Below are 21,336 nucleotides of genomic sequence, written 5' to 3' on the forward strand. Positions count from 1 at the left end.
GAATAATGTATAAACCTGTTCAATCACTGTATTATACACCTGAAACTAATATAACACTCTGTGTCAACTACACTCAAAAACAATTCCCCCTTTCAGTAAGTATTTATTATACAGACAATAATAATGCTTAACATTTGTTTTGCGTTTACTATGTGCTAGGCATTGGGCTAAGTGCTTTTGACAAATATTATTTCTTTCAATCTGCAATAAGCATACTAGGTTCGATATTGCCATCTTATGGATGAATATCTGATGCTCAAGACTCAGTCTAGGCCATTTGATTCTGGAGCTCTGTACCCCCATCTTATCCCTTCACTCTCTACCACACAGAGCCTACCTCACCCTCCAGAGAGAAGCCATCTTGGCTCTAGTTGTCATTCCTCCACACAGAACTTTGGCTTTTACATCCTATTTCCCCATAGAACTTTCTTACTTCTCTCTTTGTAATCTGAATACGTGACCCTTTTCCCTGCAATGTTCTTTTCTCTCCAACACACACTCTAGCCCTCTTTCAAATCATAGGTCAAACACAAAACATTTCAACCTAGGCCACTGCAACTTCTTGCTAGACATGTCTCCAAAGGCAAGAGAAACAAAAGCAAACAGCAATTATTGGGACTTCATCAAGATAAAAGGCTTCTGTTCAACAAAGAAAACAGTCAATAAAACTAAAAGCAACCTATGGAGTGAGAGAAGATATTTGCAAATGACATATCAGATTATGGCTAGTGTCCAAAATCTAAAAAGAACTTACCAAACTCAACACCCCCAAAACAAATAATCCAATCAAGAAATGGGCAGAGGACATGAACAGACATTTCTTCAAAGAAGACATATAAATGGCCAATAGACACATGAAAAAATGCTCCACATCATTTGGCATCAGGGAAATACAAATCAAAACCACAAAGAGATACCACCTCACACCAGTCAGAGTCACTAAAATTAACAAGTCAGGAAACAAGATGTTGGTGAGGATGTGGAGAACAAGGATCCTTCCTATTCTGTTGGTGGGAATGAAAACTGGAGGTTCTTCAAAAAGTTAGAAATACAAGTGCATTACTAGGTATTTATCTAAAGGATACAAACACAGTGATTCGAAGGGTTACATACACCTCAAAATTTATAGTAACAATGTCCGCAATAGCCAAATTATGGAAAGAGCACAGATGTCCATCAAGCGATGAACAAATAAAGAAGATGTGGTATATACATACAATGAAATATTACTCAGCCATCAAAAACAAAAAATCTTGCCATTTACAATGACACGAATGGAACTATAGGGTATTACACTAAGCGAAATAAGCCAATCAGAAAAAGAAAATTATCATATGATTTCACTCATATGTGGAATTTAAGAAACAAAACAGAGAAGCACAGAGGAAGGGAGAGAAAATAAAACAATCAATCAGGGAAGGAGACAAATCATGAGAGACTCTTAACCCCTGGAAACAAACAGGGTTTGCTGGTTGGGGGTATGGAGTAACTGGGTGATGGGCATTAAGGAAGGCACGTGATGTAATGAGTACTGGGTGTTATATGCAACTGATGAATCACTACATTCTACCCCTGAAACTAATAATACACTATATGTTAACTATATTGAACTTAAGGAATTTAAATTTTTTTCATTAAAATCATAAATCAAACACGTATGCTCAACTTCCATACTATATTTAGCATTATTTTTAAAGTTTAAGCCACTGAACTAGTCAAGGTCATGTGGACCACAAAGATTGGAAAGGGGCAGCAGAATATTATTTATATGTGTTGTGAGATATGTAATATATATATATCTCTATATAAGTATTTATATGTATAAACATATCTGGAAAGCCCCTAAAATTTGGTGACTAAGTATCGGAAATATTAGGTTGTTCATCCAGAGCATCAAGAGTGTCAACCACAAAAGCAACAAACTAAAATAAGTAACTTTCTACATACCAATGTTAACTAGATAGAAAAATGGAGGAGAAGGAAATATATAATATCTGCTCACAACAGCAAGAGAAAAACATCTTAAAATAGGAATACATTTAACAAGACATATGAGAGACTTCTAGTAAGAATGTTATAAATATATGACAATGTGACAGGGATAGATAGGTAAACAGAATAGTGGAACAAAGGCATTTCTATTAAAAAATAACCAACAATCAACAATAAACCTTCCACAAATGATTATCCAGTCTGGGAAGAACCCCCGAAATGGAAAGGCCAGAAATAAACCTTGTTCAGTGAAACTTTACATCTCACAGTAGGGGAAAAGGGGTTATTCAGAAACCGATCAGAAAAGCTTAAGCTGGTTCCAAATGTCATAACCTTACACCACCATGAACTTAAACAATCAAAGATTGGAAAGTGAAAAATAAAACCACAAGAGTATGAGAAGAAAATATGGTCAAAAAATTTAAATAAGGTTAGACCAGCAAGATCTCTTTAAGCCTGACAGGAAACTGAAAGAAAAGTGTGACAGATTTAACTAAAAACATTTACCACCATCAAGCAAACTAAAAAAAAAAAAAAAAAAAAAAAAAAAAAAAAAAAAAAAAAAAAAAAACCTAAATGTTAAAAAAAATCATAAAAGCTGAAAGATAACAAAATGAAGGAAATATTTACAACAGAAAGAATGAAAGGCTGGCAACCCTATAAAAATCAGTAACAAAAAGATCAATATAGAGATGAGAAAATGATAAAAACAAGCAAAATTCAACTCCTATCCTCCACAAAGATGGTAAATTGCCACAGGGGAAGCTCTAGGTTTCACTAGTAATAAAAGAATTGCAAGCAGAAATAAGTTACTCTATTTGTGGTCTTATAAGCTTGGCATAAATTAAAATCAAATCCGTAATCGGGGTCATCATGGAAAGCTATCTGGATTTCAACTTTGCAACATGTGCTGGAACATAAACTGTATACGAATCTTCTAGCCAAGCAATCCCAACCCTAGGAATTTATTTTAAGGCTAAAGTGGTCAAATGTGTAAGATATATGCATCCACAAATTATCTGTAGTCCTCCTATAACCTTGAAAATCGGGTTCAGAACCTTGACCGAGAGTAAGAACTGGGATACAGGGTTCAGGGGCATGGTTTCAGAGCAGGAGGAGGGAGTGTGAGTATCAGAGGGGCCTGGGGAAATACAGTGGATGAGGGGAGGCCTCGGCTTGGCGCAGAGCTGCGAGTCAAGCATCTATGGTCTGCTCTGCACATGGTATCAGCTCATTTTGCCTGGCACCAGGAATGAAGGTCCTTGGAAAATGTCTGATGAACAAGAATGAACGAAGTCTAAACTACATTTCGTGGAGGATTGAGTTTAATCCTAGCAAAGACATCTGAGACTTAAAGGTAATTTGGGAAAGTAAGAGAATCCCATTATATACTCAGTTTCAAAGAAATCCACTCATTTCCATTTACTAACATATGCGTACATGTGCTGAGCGATGGAAAACTGCTCAGTGTCGTGGAGCTGGGTAGCACCTCAAAAGCTATCTCTTCGAGGATGTGCCTTTTCTGAAGCAAGAGAGCTTACATTCTCAGCCTCTAAGATCACTTAAAAAGGAGAGTGAAAGTATTTAGGCTCTGGGGCAGTACATTTTGTATCCAGAACTAAAGCCATGGGGAGGGAGAGCTTCTACTCTGAAGCTAATCTAAGCTCAGTCCTACTCCTTCATTTCAGTTGGGCTCCCAGAATTAGAAAGGCCAAGCAACTATGGTCATTTCAATGCCTTACATCATTGTCATATGACCTTACATCTTTGATGACACACAAAGACCTGAATCCCTGTGTCACTGGAAGCCAACTAAAGCTCCGTGTGTTTGTATGCATGTCTGCCCTTCCAATTACAAGGAATACATGCTCATTATAGAAAAATTGGGATGAAGAATATAAAAAAAGAAAATGAGGGGTCCTGGGTGGCTCGGTCACTTGAGCCTCTGACTTGGTTTCAGCTTGGGTCATGATCTTCTGGATCATGGGATCAAGCCCCTTGTCAGCTCTGTACTTGGTGGAGAGTCTGCTTCTCTCTGACTCTCTCTAAAATAAATAAACCAATCTTTAAAAAAATGAAACTCACCCTAATCCATGATTATGATAGGCATTTGTTAATGTTTAAGCTCCCTTCAGTCTGTTTTCAAAAGACAAAATCACACCATTTACAATTTTATCATGTTTTTCACTAACCTCATTTTAAGAATTTGTTATAAACATTAATGGTTGTACACTATTTCATTGTATGGACTACATGAGTCGGGCTATACTAAGTTATGATTATAACAACATGAATCCTAATATGTCAGGGGTTTCAAACGGCAAAGATTGGTTCCCTGACCAGATGACCCATCTCTTTCAGGTCAACACTCTTCTCATGACAGCTGCATGTTCGTACATGGGCTTTCAGGGTCTCTACCACCTAGAAGGTCACTGGTTGCTAGACCCAGGGGAAGGAAATACGGACAAGCGCACAGTGGCTCTTCAAGGCTGCAGCCTAGCCACCAGACCTATCACTTCCTCTCTATTTCTCTGGTCAAGTCAAGGCACAGGACAACGAACTCCATGCAGCAAGGACGTGCAATTCCACCACATACCAGAGATGGCAGCAGAACGGTAGTGAACAGGCCTAACAGGCCTGTACTCCAGGACAAGCACAGGGTACAATAGAGTTGGCTTACCTGCTCCTTGAATGTTTGACTCTAATTTTTTGTAAATGTGGTGATTATCTAGTATAGAGCTTTTTGGGGGGGAAGGAGGTTCTATGTATACCTTTAGAATAAATTCCTCAGTGCTACATTACTGGCTTAAGAGGTATGTAAGCTTTCATGCTCTCGAGCCCTCCCACCAAATCAATTTCTCCTCCTTTGAACACATACAAAAATATCTACACCAGTGTATCAATATGGTCACCAGAGTGTCTTTTAATAAAAGACATATGACAAGTGAATGTGTCATTTTGCTGTTATTTCCACTTGCATATTTTTGCAAGCCAGGAAAGTCAAACCATTTTTCCTATATATACTAATCATTTGCATCATCCTCTTTTGTGACTGACTTTTATCTTCTTTTGTCTGTTTTCCTTTGCGGGAGTATTGAGATTTTGCTGTTGTTATTCCCCTTTCCTTTTTATATTTGTATGCACTCTTTATGCAGCAACAATGTAAACCATTTGCATGTTATAATTTTTGAAAACCAGTATGCTTATCTGTGAATTTTATTCATGCTTTCTGTGAGAAAGTCTAACCTTTGTGATCAAATCTATTAATCTGGAATCTCATCTGTGATTTCCTCCATTTCTTTTTAACCTACAACCCTTCTCTAAATGAAAGGAGATATTTTTTAATGGCTTTTTTTTCCCTATTCAAGTGTCTACTCCATCTGGAGTTTATTTCATTTCAGTAAATAAGTATAAAGTTAGGCAATATGTACATGAATCTTCATTATATTCTATCCCTATAAAATAACTCCAAAGTTAAAGCTAGGAAGCTTTCCTAACTTTGGAGAAGCTTTCCAGACTGAATGGGCATACCGGCCTCTGCCCCTACCTAGAGTATCAGGAACAAATAAACAGAAATACCATCCTTCCATTTTGCTAACTAATGTGAACACGTGTCTCATTGTCTACACCCTACTCTTCAACTCCCAGTTTCTCCAGTATGATCAATTTTGAGCTTTCCCTATCCAACTGCCATAGTCTCCAAGCGAGACCTCTGGTTTCCAGGACAGTGTGCTCTCACTCTTCCCTCCGGCCTCATTGGTTTCTGTCTCCCATTTTCCCTTATTGTTTCTTCCACATTTTCCATCCCTCTAAGTAATGGCCAAGGCTCATCTTTTATACCTTTTTTCCATTTATACTTACTCTAAAGGGTAATCTCACCCAGTCCCTTGGCTTTGATATAATCTGTGTGGATAACTGACATCTTCTCTTGTTTGACTAGTGGTATCTTACACTTAGTATTTCTTAAACTTATTTACACATACACACACACACACACACACACACACACACACACACACACACCAGGACATAGCCTTCCAGTCTTCTCCATGTTAATGGCAATGCTATCCTTTGGCAGTTCAGGCCAAAACCCTTGTAATCACTCTTGACTCCTCTCCCTCTCTCATACTACAGATTCTACGTGAAGCCCTTGGATGGCTTATTTCATCCTCATTAGAGCCAAAATCCTTATACAAACAGGACATTCAAGTGGCCTATAAACATATGAGGAAGTACCCAGTCTTATTAGTCACGAGAAAGGTACAAATTAAAACCACAATGAGCTATGGCTCCATACTCCCAGGATGGCTAAAATTTAAAGGACTGACAATATCAAGTATTGGACAGGATATGGAACAAACTGGACAGGATATGGGGCACTCAAACACTGCCTGTTGGTATGCAAACTCAGGAGAACTATTTTGCAAAAAAAAAAGAAGACCAACTGTATGGCAAGAGCTGTAATAAAACTAAAGTATACCCCATTTTACTCCTTTCAACAAAAATAAATGCTTATACCTACCAGAAGACGTATACATGAATATTCATAGGAACTTTATTCATAATAACCCTAAAAGGGAAATAGCACAAATGTCTGTCAGTGGACAGTGGAATACATAAGTAAGGTGTAGCATATTAAAAATGGAATACTTCAAAGCAGTGGAAAAGATGGATTACGGACACACACAACAAGATGGATGGGTTCTCACAGACATTGATTCGTATGAAAGAAGTGAGACTCAAGAGAGTACGTACCATGTGATGGCACTCAGTAAGGCCAGAAATCGGCAAAACTACTGGTTACCTTGTAGGGAAGGTATATTGACTGACAGGTTGCAGGCGCCTCCTGAGGTACTAGAAATGGTGTATATCTTGATCTGCAGTTACATATATAAAATTTCATGGAGCTGTATATTAAGATTTGTGTGTATTATGTAAGTTATACCTCAAGTAAAAAAACAAAAAACCTTCTATAAATATTTGTTGGGCACCTACCATGCATAATAAGTAACCTGAAGAAATCATGAACAAATCAGAAATGGAGCCTGAAGCTACGTAAATTTCACTCCCATTGGGAAGACAGAAAATAGTTAAATGACGTCAAGAAATTATGATGTGGGATGATCGATATGAAGGGAGAGACCTTGGCTCTGTGACAGTGTACAACAGAGGAACTGGCTAGGCCTGGGAGAGTGCCATTTCCAGCAGAGGTAAAGTGAGAAGAAAGGAGAGAGTGCTCCAGGCAGAGGGAAATGAGTGCCAAGAACCTGGTGTCAAACGAAGGAAGGTGTGCTCAGCTGGACAAGGCTGGAGTCACCAACCACACAGGAACCCATGGGCCCCACAGGTATTTGGCCTTTAGCTTAAGAGCCATGGAAGGAACCAAAGGGCTTTAAGGGGAGGGGGTCATAACCAAATTTGTATTCAGGAAAGGTCTTACTGACAGCTGTGGGGATATGAGAGACGGAAAGAGAATTGTAACTGCCCAGTGTAGCGTCAGCTCACCTGGGGAGAGAAGGCAGGAAGAGAGCCAGGAAGCTTGTTACCAAGACTGCAGATCTGATGTATCTTTACATCTAACAGAAGTGATTGCAACTTCAGGTCAGTATGTGAGAGATAACAGTTAACACTGGGTACCCCTATGGAAAGGGGCCAAGGCCCAAGGGGCTAGAGTACAGCAGAGACGTTACACTGGGAGCCTTTTATATCTTGTGATTTTCAGGCATGTGCGCATATTCTTACTCAAAATATAATTAAAATGTAAAATTAGTATCACTCAACAGGAGGCTTCCTTACATTACGGATGTTGCCCTTGGCCTCCCTGTCAGTCACAAAGGCATGGAGATAAAAAGACATTGCAACAAGCCCCTCTGGGTACTGTCACTCTGTGAATTCATAGCAAGGTCCCTGCATCCTGCTCACAGCTCACATTCATGGTGGTTGAGAATATGATTTACCTTAGAAAATCACTAGAGAAGAAGCTTTCTGAAATGGTTTACATCTTAAAATCTAAGAGACACATGTGCATCATTTAAAATATACAGTTTACCTGGTACAGAAAAAAACTTAATATCTTGGATTTTTATTTCATTATATTTAACCTATGTAAATTTTCAGGGGAAAAAAAAAGTGTAGCTCTATTCATGAAAACCAAGACAAAAATGAAAGCCGGTGACTTGGCTTAAAGGACTCTATTACAAAAACAACTAGGGTAGTCCTATAATTTCCTCCTGTTTTAAATCAGTGAGATCTAGAGTTGCAGCTGTCCCACAAACTGAAGCCATATAAATTTTTAGAAAATGAGTCAATCATGAGATTAAAGTTTCAATTTATAACACTTCTGTGTTTTAGTTACAAAGTCGTAAATAAATCTAGCATGACAGAGAAGGTAAATATTTTCTCAGTTGTTTATGCAGCCAAAGAGGAAAGGAATTTAACATGCAATTAACTACTTAGGTTTTTTTCAGATATGCACCATATGGTCTTTGTATTTAAGAGAAAGCAAAAAATAAATATTGTTTTGTTTAATCTAACATTTGCTTAGCAACACCAAATACTCCGAATTCGTGCAACGTGAGCAGTACCTTAACCTCGCAGAAGAGTTTTTCCATTCGTACAAGAGCTAGCATGGAAGAACAGGAGGCAAATAGAACTTCTTCCCCAGGAAGGGAAAAAAAAAAAAATGAAATAGGAGCAATGAAGATTTTTATTAAACGATTTAGGTCAGATTCTCTAGAGAGAGAATAATGAACTTTTAACCACCCAGGGGCTCTAGTTCTATCATTTAATAGATAGCATTTTTTTTTTCACATTAAAAAAAGAGACCTTTCTGCCATTCTTTACACCAGCATCAGAGCAAATGTGATGTTAAGAACAGCAAAGGTCAAAGGCAGACCTCAGACTTCTTTATAAAGATTCCTATGGGACATGATCAGTTTCTCTTATCAGGCTTACCCTAGAAGTAAGTGGAAAAAATCTGATTGCCATTTTAATCTAGATGGTAGAAATCACTTAATGGCTAATTATTTATCTTCATGATTTACCATTTTTTCTAAAATTCAAGCTTTTAACATAAAATCATCAACACTTAGCTCCATATAAAATCAATAAGCTGTAAAATAATTTTAAAGTTATGAAATCTCTTGTAAAAAACCTTTGAAATACACACTTAAAATTAAAACTTTAAAAGCACAATTTTTAATCTATCTGAATGCACATATGTCAGATATCTACAAGAATTTCTATACAGATACCCCAATACACTCACATATATTTTGAAGAAAGAAGCCCTTCAAAATTGGCTATCAAGTAAACAGGAAAGAAAATAAACCCTAACAGCAATAAATCAAAGTCTTCACACCCAAACTGTGTGTAGCAAGGCCATTTTCCCATAGTGGGTGTTTTGTTTTTCTTCATTTTGAGACTTAAAATAACACAAAACTCCATATAGTAAGATAAATAAGGCAAAAGTGCTTTAAAAATCTCTCTGCCCTCTTCCATTATATTGATTTCATCTCCCTACTTCTAGCCTTCCACATGGTTAAGAGGTCTGGTTGAAAGTTAACCTGGGATGAGCACACGACATACACAACTGGGTCTAACACTGGTCGCACTCCATCTCCCAACTGGTAAATTAGAGGTTACTTTCCTTTGCATGTATTATCATGACACCACCAAAGTCAGCTTCAGAATCTGCTTTAAAAATTGAGCAATTTCAAGATGGGAAGCCCCCAAATTACACATAAGTTGTATGCTAAAAGTTCATTTATTAGTCTGTTATTTGGGAACTCAGAACACACATCCAAAATAAATGTTCTATGAGCAATATTCCAAGCTACCAGACAGTCAACGTAACCCTGAAATCATAAAAAAAAGAGGAGAGCATTAGCTGTTGAAAGTGCAGTAGCAGAGACAGAAAATAGTATTTTAAAATTTTGGTTTTTGCTGGTACTTAAAAAAAAAACTACTCCAATTAGATTTTCTCCAACCACATTAGCTGATTCACTGTGTGCCCATTGCTAAAATATTCCCAAGTCATCTCCTAAATTACCCTTCATCTTACTCAGAAAATTCTCCCTGCTCAATGCTGTCCATGACCATAGCTTATAGTTCTCTCTCTCTCTGGTGATGGTCTTTCAAATCTATATAGCTCCAACCTTGATCTGTTTTCTGGGCTTCAAACCCACTGATCCAACTGCTGCTCACAGGCATCTCCACTTGGATATTCTACTGTCACCTTAACCTGTACTCAACATCTTTGCACTCATCATGCCATAAATACCCCTCCTGTGTTCCATGTTCCACTCAATGTCACCCTGGTCCTCCTTCACATCATTCCCCACTTCTTCTCTTCTCTCACCTCCCAACTTATCAAATACCACATCCCCAGGGCCCTGATGGCCCATCCAAGCCCTAAACCACTCCTCTACTCTTCCTAGCCACCTGTTAATTTTTGCCTGACCTCCAGGTGGCTGGCCAGATTTACAAATTCTTACTAATCAGAGATACCACATCAGCAAGGTTGAGGAAGACTATTGGAACCAGATGGAAAAAACAAAAGCCCCCCCTTTTTCTCATGAATATTTCAGGTACAAAGCCCCTTCCCTATGAAAAAAAAAATCAGGGTCTCAACATATCCTTTGTATTAGCTGTATTATGCTTCAAAATATCTCAATCTTTCAGCTTTTATGTTCAGGCCATCTGCTCACAAAGCAATTTGAGGGGCTCAAAGAATATTTTGCTTAATAATGAAATGTTTGACAGACAGCCAGGCAGAATGATAATTATCTATACATACCCCCCAAATAAGCCATTGCTAATATAAGCTCCATGAGGGAAGGATTTTGGTCTGTTTCATCCGTACTATATCCGCATCTCCTAGGAAGTGCACAGCATTCAGTAGGCACTTAATAAAAATATATATTATAAATATATCAATTATTTAAAATAATTTACAAATGCTATCTATAATAATATAAGGAACATAACTGAATTAGAGATTGGGATGTAAATTGGGATTTGGAAATGGTTTTCTTTATGTTACGTCACAAGAGGATGTTTTCTCTTTGATATGTCTGACTAAATTTAACACAACTTCCAGCTACCATAATGAGAAGGTCTGCTATAGATAATTATACTTAGTGTGAATTATATAAATCTCTTCCATATAATTAGACATTATAGACATAAGTCTCAATAGAAATCAATCTCCAGGGACAGAAGCCTTTTTGAAATGATGCATCTTGAGCATGTGGAAGCCAATCAGGTATGCTCCCCGAGAAGCCTGTAGCACATGCCCACCCAGAAAGATGCACAGGCAAGCAATGTGTAGAGATCAGACCCATTCCCATCCCCCCATGCCTCAAGCAAAGTACAACTCATTTGCTACTTGTACTCAATGTCATACTGGGCTGTCATGAATGTGTCCCTGGATTTAAAAAACTGGAGCTTTTCAACGTGGAAGGAATAATATTCACAAGAAACGTGCCTTCTTTTCACATTCTTTGTTGGTGTTTGTTCTCACACGAATAATGACCAGATATCAACATGTCATTCAATCCCAGTAGAGTGCTTTCTTAAAGTATTCTTTTATTTTAGCTTTAATCAAGACAGGAAATTTTAAATTAAAATGCACAAGAAAGAGTCTTCTCAGACATATTATTATGATATTTTCATGAAATAAGGACAGGTCCTCAGGACTTTCTTGTTCTGTACATATCAGTGTTTTCTTTTTTCCTTTTCCTCAGATTTATTTATTTAAGAGTGTGTGTGTACACACGAGTGGGGGAGGGGCAAAGGGAGACAATCTTCAAGCAAGCTCCCCACTGAGTGGGGAGCCAGACTCGGGGCTCGATCCCAGGACCCATGAGATCATGACCTGAGCCAAAACCAAGAATCAGACACTTAACAGCTCAGGTGCCCCCACATGACTGTTTTCAACATGAGGTGGGTAAAGGACCAAGAAGGTCTCACTGGCAGCAGATCCGTTCAGAGAATACTGTTATTCCCAGAAGAGCTGCATTTGAGATGCAGTTTGACCAGCAAAGCTCACAAATCTACAAAGTTAGTTCAAACAGGTGAGACACAAGTGAGTCATTAACAAATCTTGGGAAACTGTAGTCTATCAGCAGAGTCAGTTGTTCATACTTTGAACTTGAAAAATACTCAGGAGGACAGAACAGAAGGGTCATAAGGCTAGAGCAGGTTTCGCCCCAGACTCTCCTAGACACGACTGTCTCTCAACTGTTCCAGAGTACTGGAGTATTACAAAAATAAAAACACAGCATTTTCTACTCTCTGAATTAATAATGGGGGAGATACATAATCATCTAGAAACAAAATATTCTGAGAAGAGATGGTCATTAAGATGTAAACAAAACATTATGCTCTGAATAGAATGAAAGTGGTAACAGTACAAGACCAGATTGTTGGTTCATGCTGTAAAGTTGTCCTCTACAACCAAGCAAGAGCTTTTTGGGTTCCTCGCAAACTAGGGCTAAAATAGCAAGAAAATTACAAATTAATTTTGTCCCTATATTATACAAACTACTTTAGCTCTCTCGTAAATATTACCAAATTGCTGACATAATAAGGCCATTTATTCACTTGAAAAACAAGCACCCATTATTCATTGCAGAATGTTAATGGAGCTTCCCCTGTCAAAGAGTTGCATAATATAAGTGCAGAGTTTGCTAAAATATGACCTAGTCAGGGCTAATGCCTAGAAATGAACCAAGAAGACTTTCATGGTCAGCAAGGTTGGGAACATAGCATGAGAGACTCATCATGTTCATTAGCTCACTGCAGATGCTGAGGAGCCCCGCAGTAGAGAAGCCCATTTCATGTTATTTAAACGAGTCCTCTCAAACATAACCGATGGGAAACTTTATTCCCAAGATGAGCTATTAATGCACTTAGGGAGATGTTACATGGACACATTCATAATCAACATCTAAAAGTTCAGACCACGTTACATACACATAATTTGTGCAGTCTCTATCAACATTATGAAAACTCATCAACATTATGAATAGGTTATTATTTTTAAGATTTTAATTTATTTATGACAGAGAGAGATAGTGAGAGAGGGAATGCAAGTATGGGGAGCTGGAAAGGGGGAAGCAGGTCCCTGCTGAGCAGAGAGCCTGATGTGGGGCTCGATCCCAGGATGCTGGGATCATGACCTGAGCTGAAGACAGATGCTTAATGACTGAGCCACCCAGATGCCCCGTAGGTTGTTGTTTAAATTATTTTCTCCTTTTCTCATGGTTTCATTTGAGGGAATAAAAGGATTCATTTGAAAGAAACACTTTCTGGAGATAAGTTATAGGAAAATTGTCACTCTTCCGGTCGGTAAGGCGGAATGCTCTGAAGCCCCCCTCCCTGGTCAATACTCATGTTAAACCCGCAGTCATTCTCCATTCTCCATTTCCTCCATGTCCACGTCCAGCTAACCACCAGAATGTTTAAACATTCTGCCTTCTACAATTGTCCCATCTACTTCAGTCTTACCTTCTCCACGGCCACTTTCCTCGTTCAAACCACCAGCTCTATCCTGGCCCCTGAGTAACTTCCCAACTGGTCTCCCTAAATCCATTCTTTACCACGTATGTTGCAGCCAAAATAACCTCTTAACATTTAGAAATATCTTCTACATACTCATTTCCTACTACATACTACTAAGGCAGGGAGAATGATGAAACTATCAACATTATACCCACTAATAAATTTAAGAAATAAGACACTTCTAAGACTTCTATGATCCCACCCATTGCTCCAGAGGTATATACCATCCAAACTTTGTGCTTACTATTCCTTCACTTTTCTTCATAGTTTTATTGCTTATGTATTTACCTACGATATTGAACTTAGTTTTGCATTGTTTTGAACTTTATTATAAATGTATATATATATTTTTTTTACTTGACATTGTGCCTATTAAATTTAATTGTGCCCGTATCCCTCAATTTCCACTGAATAGTATTCCAGTCAATAAATAAATATATTTGTGTGCAGAATGAGATCAAGATACAAGTTTTGTCTTATCCATATGGATGATCAATAAATATTTACCCATTTTCCATTGACAGACACTTGGGTTCTTTCCAGAATTCTACCTCTTCCTTTTTTTCTGTGCACAAACAGTGCAGTTATAAACCTTCCTATTCTTTTTTTAAAATTAATTAATTAATTTGACAGAGAGAGAGATCACAAGTAGGCAGAGGCAGACAGAGAGAGGGGGAAACAGGCTCCCTGCTGAGCAGAGAGCCCGATGCAGGGTTCGATCCCAGGACCCTGAGATCATGACCTGAGCCGAAGGCCGAGGCTTAACCCACTGAGCCACCCAGATGCCCAGACCTTCCTATTCTTAACAAGACAACACTAGGTTGGATATATAAGTTGTGTTGCTGGGTCATAGGGAATGTCCATCTTCAGTGTTACTGATAATGCCCAACTGTTTTCCAAAGAGGCCATACCAAATGTGCACACCTACCCAGAGATGTTAAGAACTCCTGTGACTCCACACCCTTATCAACACTGGGTATAGTCAACTGTCTTTTTTTTTTTTTTTTTTGCCAGATGGTTGAGAATAGGCTGCTAACCTAATGTGGTTTGAATTAGCAGTCATTGATGAATTTGGAGGTCATTTTATATGTCTCACTGCACATCTATGCCTTTTGCCCATTCAAAGAACTTCAAATATAATCCTTTCAGGATGGTATATTTTATGCTATATGTTTTTTTTTTTTTACCATAATGAAAGTAAATAACTAACTAAAGAAAATATCCCAGTAATAGGTGTTGAAAATACCTACTTCCAGTCTGTAGCTTTCCTTTCACTATTTTTTACATTTCTTTTGATAAACAGAAGATTCAAATTTCCATATAGTTGAATTTATCAGTCTTGTCTTATGACTAATGCCTTTCACACTGTAAATAAGATATAAAATAGTCTGAGTAAGTAAAACAGTGGCAATCAGAAAGATATCCTTTTGTATTATCTTCTAAAAATTTAAAGCTTTACTTTTTTTACATTTGGGTCTTCAACCCACTTTATATTTGTGTGCAGAATGAGATCAAGATACAAGTTTTGTCTTATCCATATGGATGATCAATCCTTACAGCACCATTTTTAACAAAGACTAGTCTCTTCTTGGCCCACAGCTCTACACAACCACCAGTTTAGGCTCAGGAGTCCATACATGTGTCAAAGCCACATTTGGGCTTCTGGTTCTGTTCCACTGGCTCTGTTCTATTTGTCTGTCCCACACCGTCCCACTACCTCAGCTCCTACTGCTTAATTGGACACTAATCCCAAGTGGGCAAGTCTACCAACTTGCTGCTATTCTTCAAAACTGCCCTTGCTGTTCTTGAGCCATTGCTCTTCCATATAAAACTGTACAGCCTCAAACAAACCAACCAATAGAATTACATTAAATTAATTGGAGAATAACACATTAATTGGAGAAAAAAATTAATATCTTTTTGGTATTAAATCTCTATAAATATGGTTCAGTTCCTCATTTATTTAGGATTTTGAAAATAAAGACAATACACTTTTTATTTTAAATTTTTTTTCACGCTTTTATTTAAATTCCAGTTAGTTAACCTACAGTGTACTATTAGCTTCAGATGTACAATATGGTGATTCAATACTTACATACAATACCCCATGCTCATCACAGTGTGTGCACTCCTTACTCCCCACCATCTATTAACCTATTTCCCCACCCACTTCCCCCCAGTAATCTTCAGTTTCTTCTGTATAGTTAAGAGTCTGTTTCTTGGTTTGACTCTTTTTCTTCTCCCACTGTGTTCATCTGTTTTGTTTCGTGAATCCCACATATAAGTGAGATCCTGTGGTATTTGTCTTTCTGTGACCGACTTATTTCACTTAGCATTATACCCTCCATCTCTATCCACATTGCTGCAAATGGCAAGATTTCATTCTTTTTGATGGCAGAGTAATATTCCAGTGTGTGTGTGTGTGTGTGTGTGTGTGTGTGTGTGTGCGTGCACACACACACACACACACCCCACAGCTTCTCTATTCATTCATCAGTTGGTGGACATTCATCTCTTTCCATAATTTGGCTATTGTTGATATTGTTGCTATGAACATGGGAGTGCATATATCCCTTCAAATCAGTACTTTTGTATCCTTAGGGTAAATACCTAGTCATATAATTGCTAGATCATAGGGTAGTTCTATATTTAACTTTTTGATGAACCTCCACACTGCTTTCCACAGTGGCTATACCAGTCTACAATCCTACCAACAGTATTAAAAGGAACCTTTTAATAAGAGACTCTTAATCTCACAAAACAAACTGAGGGTAGTGGGGGGAGGGGGATAGGGAGAGGGTGGTTGAGTTATGGACATTGGGGAAGGTATGTGTTATAGTGAGTGCTGTGAAGTGTGTAAGCCTGACGATTCACAGACCTGTACCCCTGGGGCTAATAATACATTATATGTTAATTAAAAAAAATTAGTCCTGGGGATGTCATGTACAGCATGGTGACCATGGTTAACAATACTGTTTTGTATATATGAAAGTTGCTAAGAGAGTAGATCTTAAATGACCTCACAGGAAGAAAAATTTATAACTGTGTGTGGTGTTAACTGAACTTACTGTGGTGGTCATTATTTGGCAATATCAACATATGCCAAACCACTTTATGTTGTACATCTTAAACTAATATAATGTTGTTAATTATATCTCAATAAAATTGGAAGAAAAAGCAAGCAAACAAACAAAAAACAAAAAAAAGATTCCCCTTTCTGCGTACATGGGAAGCTCAGTGGGTTAAGCCTCTGCCTTCCACTCAGGTCATGATCTCAGGGTCCTGGAATTGAGCCCTGCATAGGGCTCTCTGCTCAGCAGGGGGGCTGCTTCCCCCTTCCCCCTCTGCCTGCCTCTCTGCCTACTTGTGATTTCTCTCTCTGTTAAATAAATAAAATCTTTTTAAAAAAATAAAAAATAAAATGTTCCCCATTCTCCGCATCCTTGCCAACACCTGTTGTTTCCTCAGTTGTTCATTTTAGCCATTCTGACTAAATGAGTTGCCAACTCTTTGTAATTTTGATTTGTATTTCCCTGATGAGTGATGTTGTGAATCTTTTCATGTGTCTGTCATCTGGTTGTCTTCTTTGGAAAATATCTATTCATGTCTTCTGCCCATTTTTTTTTTTTTACTGGATTATTTGGTTTTTGGACATTGAACATTATAAGTTCTTTAAATATTTTTGGATACTAACCTTTTATCAGATATGCCATTTGCAAATATCTCCTTCCATTCCATAGGTTGCCTTTTAGTTTTGTTATTTCCTTCACTGTGTAGCAACTTTTTAATTTGATGAAGTCCCAATAGCTTATTTTTACTTTTGTTTCCCTTGCCTCAGGAGACATGTCTAGTAAGAAGTTTCAATGGTCAGGGTCAAAAAGGTTACTGTATATGTTCTCCTCTAGGATTTTGATGGTTTCCTATCTCACATTTAGGTCTTCTAACCATTTTTAATTTATTTTTGTATATGGTATAAGAAAGTGGTCCAATTTCATTCTTCTGCACGTGGCTGTCCAGTTTTCCCAACACCATTTACTGAAGAGACTGTCTTCTTCCCACTGGATATTCTTTCCTGCTTTGTTGAAGATTAGTTGACCATAAAGCTGTGGATTCATTTCTGGGTTTTCTATTCTGTTCCACTGATCTATGTGTCTGTGCTCGTGCCAGTACCACACTATCTTCATGACTACACCTTTGTAATACAACTTGAAGTCAAATTGTGATGCCTCCATGTTTGCTTTCTTTTTCAGGATTGCTTTGGCTATTTGGGGTCTTTTTAGTTCCATACAAATTTTAGGATTTCTTTTCTAGCTCTGTGAAAAACTACTGTGGTATTTTGAGAGGGATTGCATTAAATCCATAGACTGCTTTGGGTAGTAGACATCTTAATTATATTTGTTCTTATTTTAGATTTTTTTTTAGTAGGTATCTCATCCTCTTTTTATTTCCACAATGGTATCTTTAAAATTGTTTTTCAGTTTGTTGATGATAAACAGAGATGGAATATTAATTTTTATACATTGTTTATCCAAAAAAGTTTCTAACTTCTCATTAATGTCACTAATTTATGTATACATACTTGGGATTTTCTCGGCAAACAATCAATCATCTGCAAATAATGACGGTTTTGTTACTTCCTTTCTAACGCTTTTATTTTTTTCTTTTCCTGTCTTATTGCCCTGATGAATGCTGCGCTGAAGAATTCCAATGAGTATCCTCAACTTATTTTTTATTTTTATGGAAATGTTTGTTATAAGCTTGGTGATGAATTGAATGAGAAAATGCAGAAGTTTCTAAGTAGGAAGAAAAGAATACTTATGCAAACCTTAAACAAGCTCTGTTTCTTTGAAAAAAACAAAAAACAGAAAAAGATGACAACGACAACAAGCCTTAAAAATCTTTCTTCAGGATGCCTGGGTGGCTCAGTCGCTTAAGCCACTGCCTTCAGCTTAGGCCATGATCCTAGGATGGAGTCCTGCATCAGACTCCTTGCTCAGTGGGGAGCCTGCTTCTCTCTCTACCTCTGCCTGCCACTCTGCCTGCTTGTGCATGCTCATTCTCTCTCTCTCTCTGACAAGTAAATAAAATCTTAAAAAAAAAAAAAAAAAGAGTCTTTCTTCTCTAAATGTAGCTATGCTTCTTCTAAAGACCACTTAAAACAATGTACTCAAAGGGCTACGGCTACTGACAATAAACAAAGGAGACAATACCAGCGAAGAGATAAACCTGTATATTTTCTCAAAAGGAAGAGTCAGCTTATCCTCATTACCACAGATTTTCACTAATATAGAAAATCCAGAGCTCAGTAATACACGGCCTTAGAACAATAAATTACATATAAGGTCAAAAATAGGTATGTAGCATGACTATCATTATATATTTGGGGCACATGACTAAGCTTCTAAGACAACCAAAACTACTCCTATGAAGTTGTTTTTTTTTTACTTTTCTTTTCCCTCAAAGTTTTATTTAAATTCTAGTTAGTCAACACAGTGCAATATTGGTTTCAGAGGTAGAATTCAGTGGTTGATCATGTACAAACAACACTCAGTGCTCTTCACAAGTGCTTCTTAATATTCATCCCCCATCCCCCACCCATAGTTCACTGAAAAATAACCCTGTGTAGCCATCACAGAGAGCATATAGAATCTTTCCTTTCCTCCAAAAGGCTCCTTTGTGCCTTTGTACTCTGGTGTCTGGCTTCTTTCTTTTGGCATATTTCTGAAATTCATCCCTATTTTTTTTTTTAATTTCTTTTCAGCGTAACAGTATTCATTGTTTTTGCACCACACCCAGTGCTCCATGCAATCCATGCCCTAATACCCACCACCTGGTTCCCCTCAGATTGTTTTTCAGAGTCCATAGTCTTTCATGGTTCATCTCCCCTTCCAATTTCCCTCAACTCCCTTCTCCTCTCCATCTCCCCTTGTCCTCCATGCTATTTGTTATGTCCACAAGTAAGTGAAACCATATGAAAATTGACTCTCTCTGCTTGACTTATTTCACTCAGCATAATCTCTTCCAGTCCCGTCCATGTTGCTGCTAAAGTTGGGTATTCATCCTTTCTGATGGAAGCATAATACTCCATAGTGTATATGGACCACATCTTCCTTATGCCCTTCAACAGACAAATGGATAAGGAAGATGTGGTCCACATACGAAGTACTATAAAGACAAAATGCACTGTTACTTTACTTGTCTAGTCAATGTGAATTGTTCCCACGTACGTTTGAGTATCAGGACCTGAAGATCCACTGGACAATTAGCCTTAACTGACGAGCCTTTCCTCAGCATTTTAAAGTTTACGAAGTATCTTCAAATTCATTCTCTATCAAACTGGCTAAGCTGGAAGAATATAAACCAGGCCCTACCAGTAGCCACCACAACACCTCATCAGGGCTGCCTGCCTGAGAACAAAATGAATCCCAAAAAAGACAGACCGGAGAAATGGAAAGAAAGAAAAACATTTCGAACGAATGGTGTGTAAGAACTAACGAGATCCAACTTACCTGAAACCAAATACACCCTTGCACCTTCCAGTTATGAGACTCAATAAATTCCCTTTTCAGCTCAAGAAATAGGAGTTGGGTTTCGACCAGCTGCAACTCAGAGTCCTAAGTAAGTGTCAGTCGCATTGCTAACTGCACCAGCCAACACTCTCTCTGCCACACCCAGCCTCCCCCTAGCATGATTTCATGAACCCCAACGCAACCTAAATGATCTCAGAGAAAACAGGTAAGCCTCACTATAAGCCCCAAATATGGTGATATTATCTAATTTACAGGTTTGAGAGTGAAATTCGAGGTTCTCTTGCAAAGCAAGTAGAGTCTGGCACCTAGTCTGGCACCGAGCAATCAATAATGCTCCCACTTTCTAATCTGGCCATACTAAGTGAGATAGGATATGCAAAACTTCTATTATAATCCCTGATACAAATAAGTACTCAACAAATGTCAATTTCCTTTGCAATGAAAATGATTAGGGGCTGATCATCACATTCATCTTACACCACTAACCATCTTTACCATTATAGGAAAATAACAACAAAGAATACAGACTAACTCCAATGACCATTTTCACCTCCTACCTTTCCAGGAATCCAGAAACACACTGCTAACAGGAAGAAAATAAGCACATGTAAATGGATGGTTACAGATACTAACTGGGCCAGGCAATTTCCAGCATTTGTCTGTTGGAAACCTTGACCTACATGTAGGGATTTCAAATTCTGCAAGGGGAAGATGACCATGACATACTCACTCTGACAGAGATACTAACTGGATCATTCAGTGGCACACAATAGGATCAAAATGCAAGACTCACAGTATTTGGAACGTATGGCAAGCCATAAAATTTCTCCTGTGTTTCCCTGAGAATGTCTGTGGTTGATGTCCTCAGCGGGTGCTTCCCATGGTAGATCTGATCCAGAGTGGCATAAAAGACCTAGACAGATGAAAATGTCCACTTAGCCTTGGCAGTCCATCCTTCCATCTAAGACGTGATGGGCCAAAGACATTATAAGCATACCAGAATAATAATTACACATACCAACTGAAAACATTTACAAATTCAAGTGTATATGGCTTGAGACATATTTGTACCACATTTAAGACCACACTGATGATGAAAAGGAAAGCTTTCAACCGTTTTATGATGAAGGAGATTAAAAAAATTTTGGACACTATCTGTAAGGTACTCTTCATGTACAATGGAGTAAATTAAATTTGTGACCACAAAACTGGAATTTGGCCCATAGATATCTATAGATATACATAAAAT

General features: G+C 37.9%; 1 protein-coding gene across 1 annotated transcript in view; it reads right to left on the reverse strand.

The window, feature by feature from the left end:
- MIPEP (mitochondrial intermediate peptidase) overlaps positions 1-21,336 on the reverse strand; it is a 168,516-nt gene that overhangs the window by 53,372 nt on the left and 93,808 nt on the right. The window contains exon 16 of the mRNA XM_059377516.1: positions 20,881-21,000. Coding sequence (XP_059233499.1) covers positions 20,881-21,000 — 120 coding nt within the window. The remainder of the gene's footprint in view (positions 1-20,880; positions 21,001-21,336) is intronic.

Source organism: Mustela nigripes, chromosome 15 (assembly GCF_022355385.1).
Source record: "Mustela nigripes isolate SB6536 chromosome 15, MUSNIG.SB6536, whole genome shotgun sequence".
In the NCBI taxonomy this organism is placed as follows: Eukaryota; Metazoa; Chordata; class Mammalia; order Carnivora; family Mustelidae; genus Mustela; species Mustela nigripes.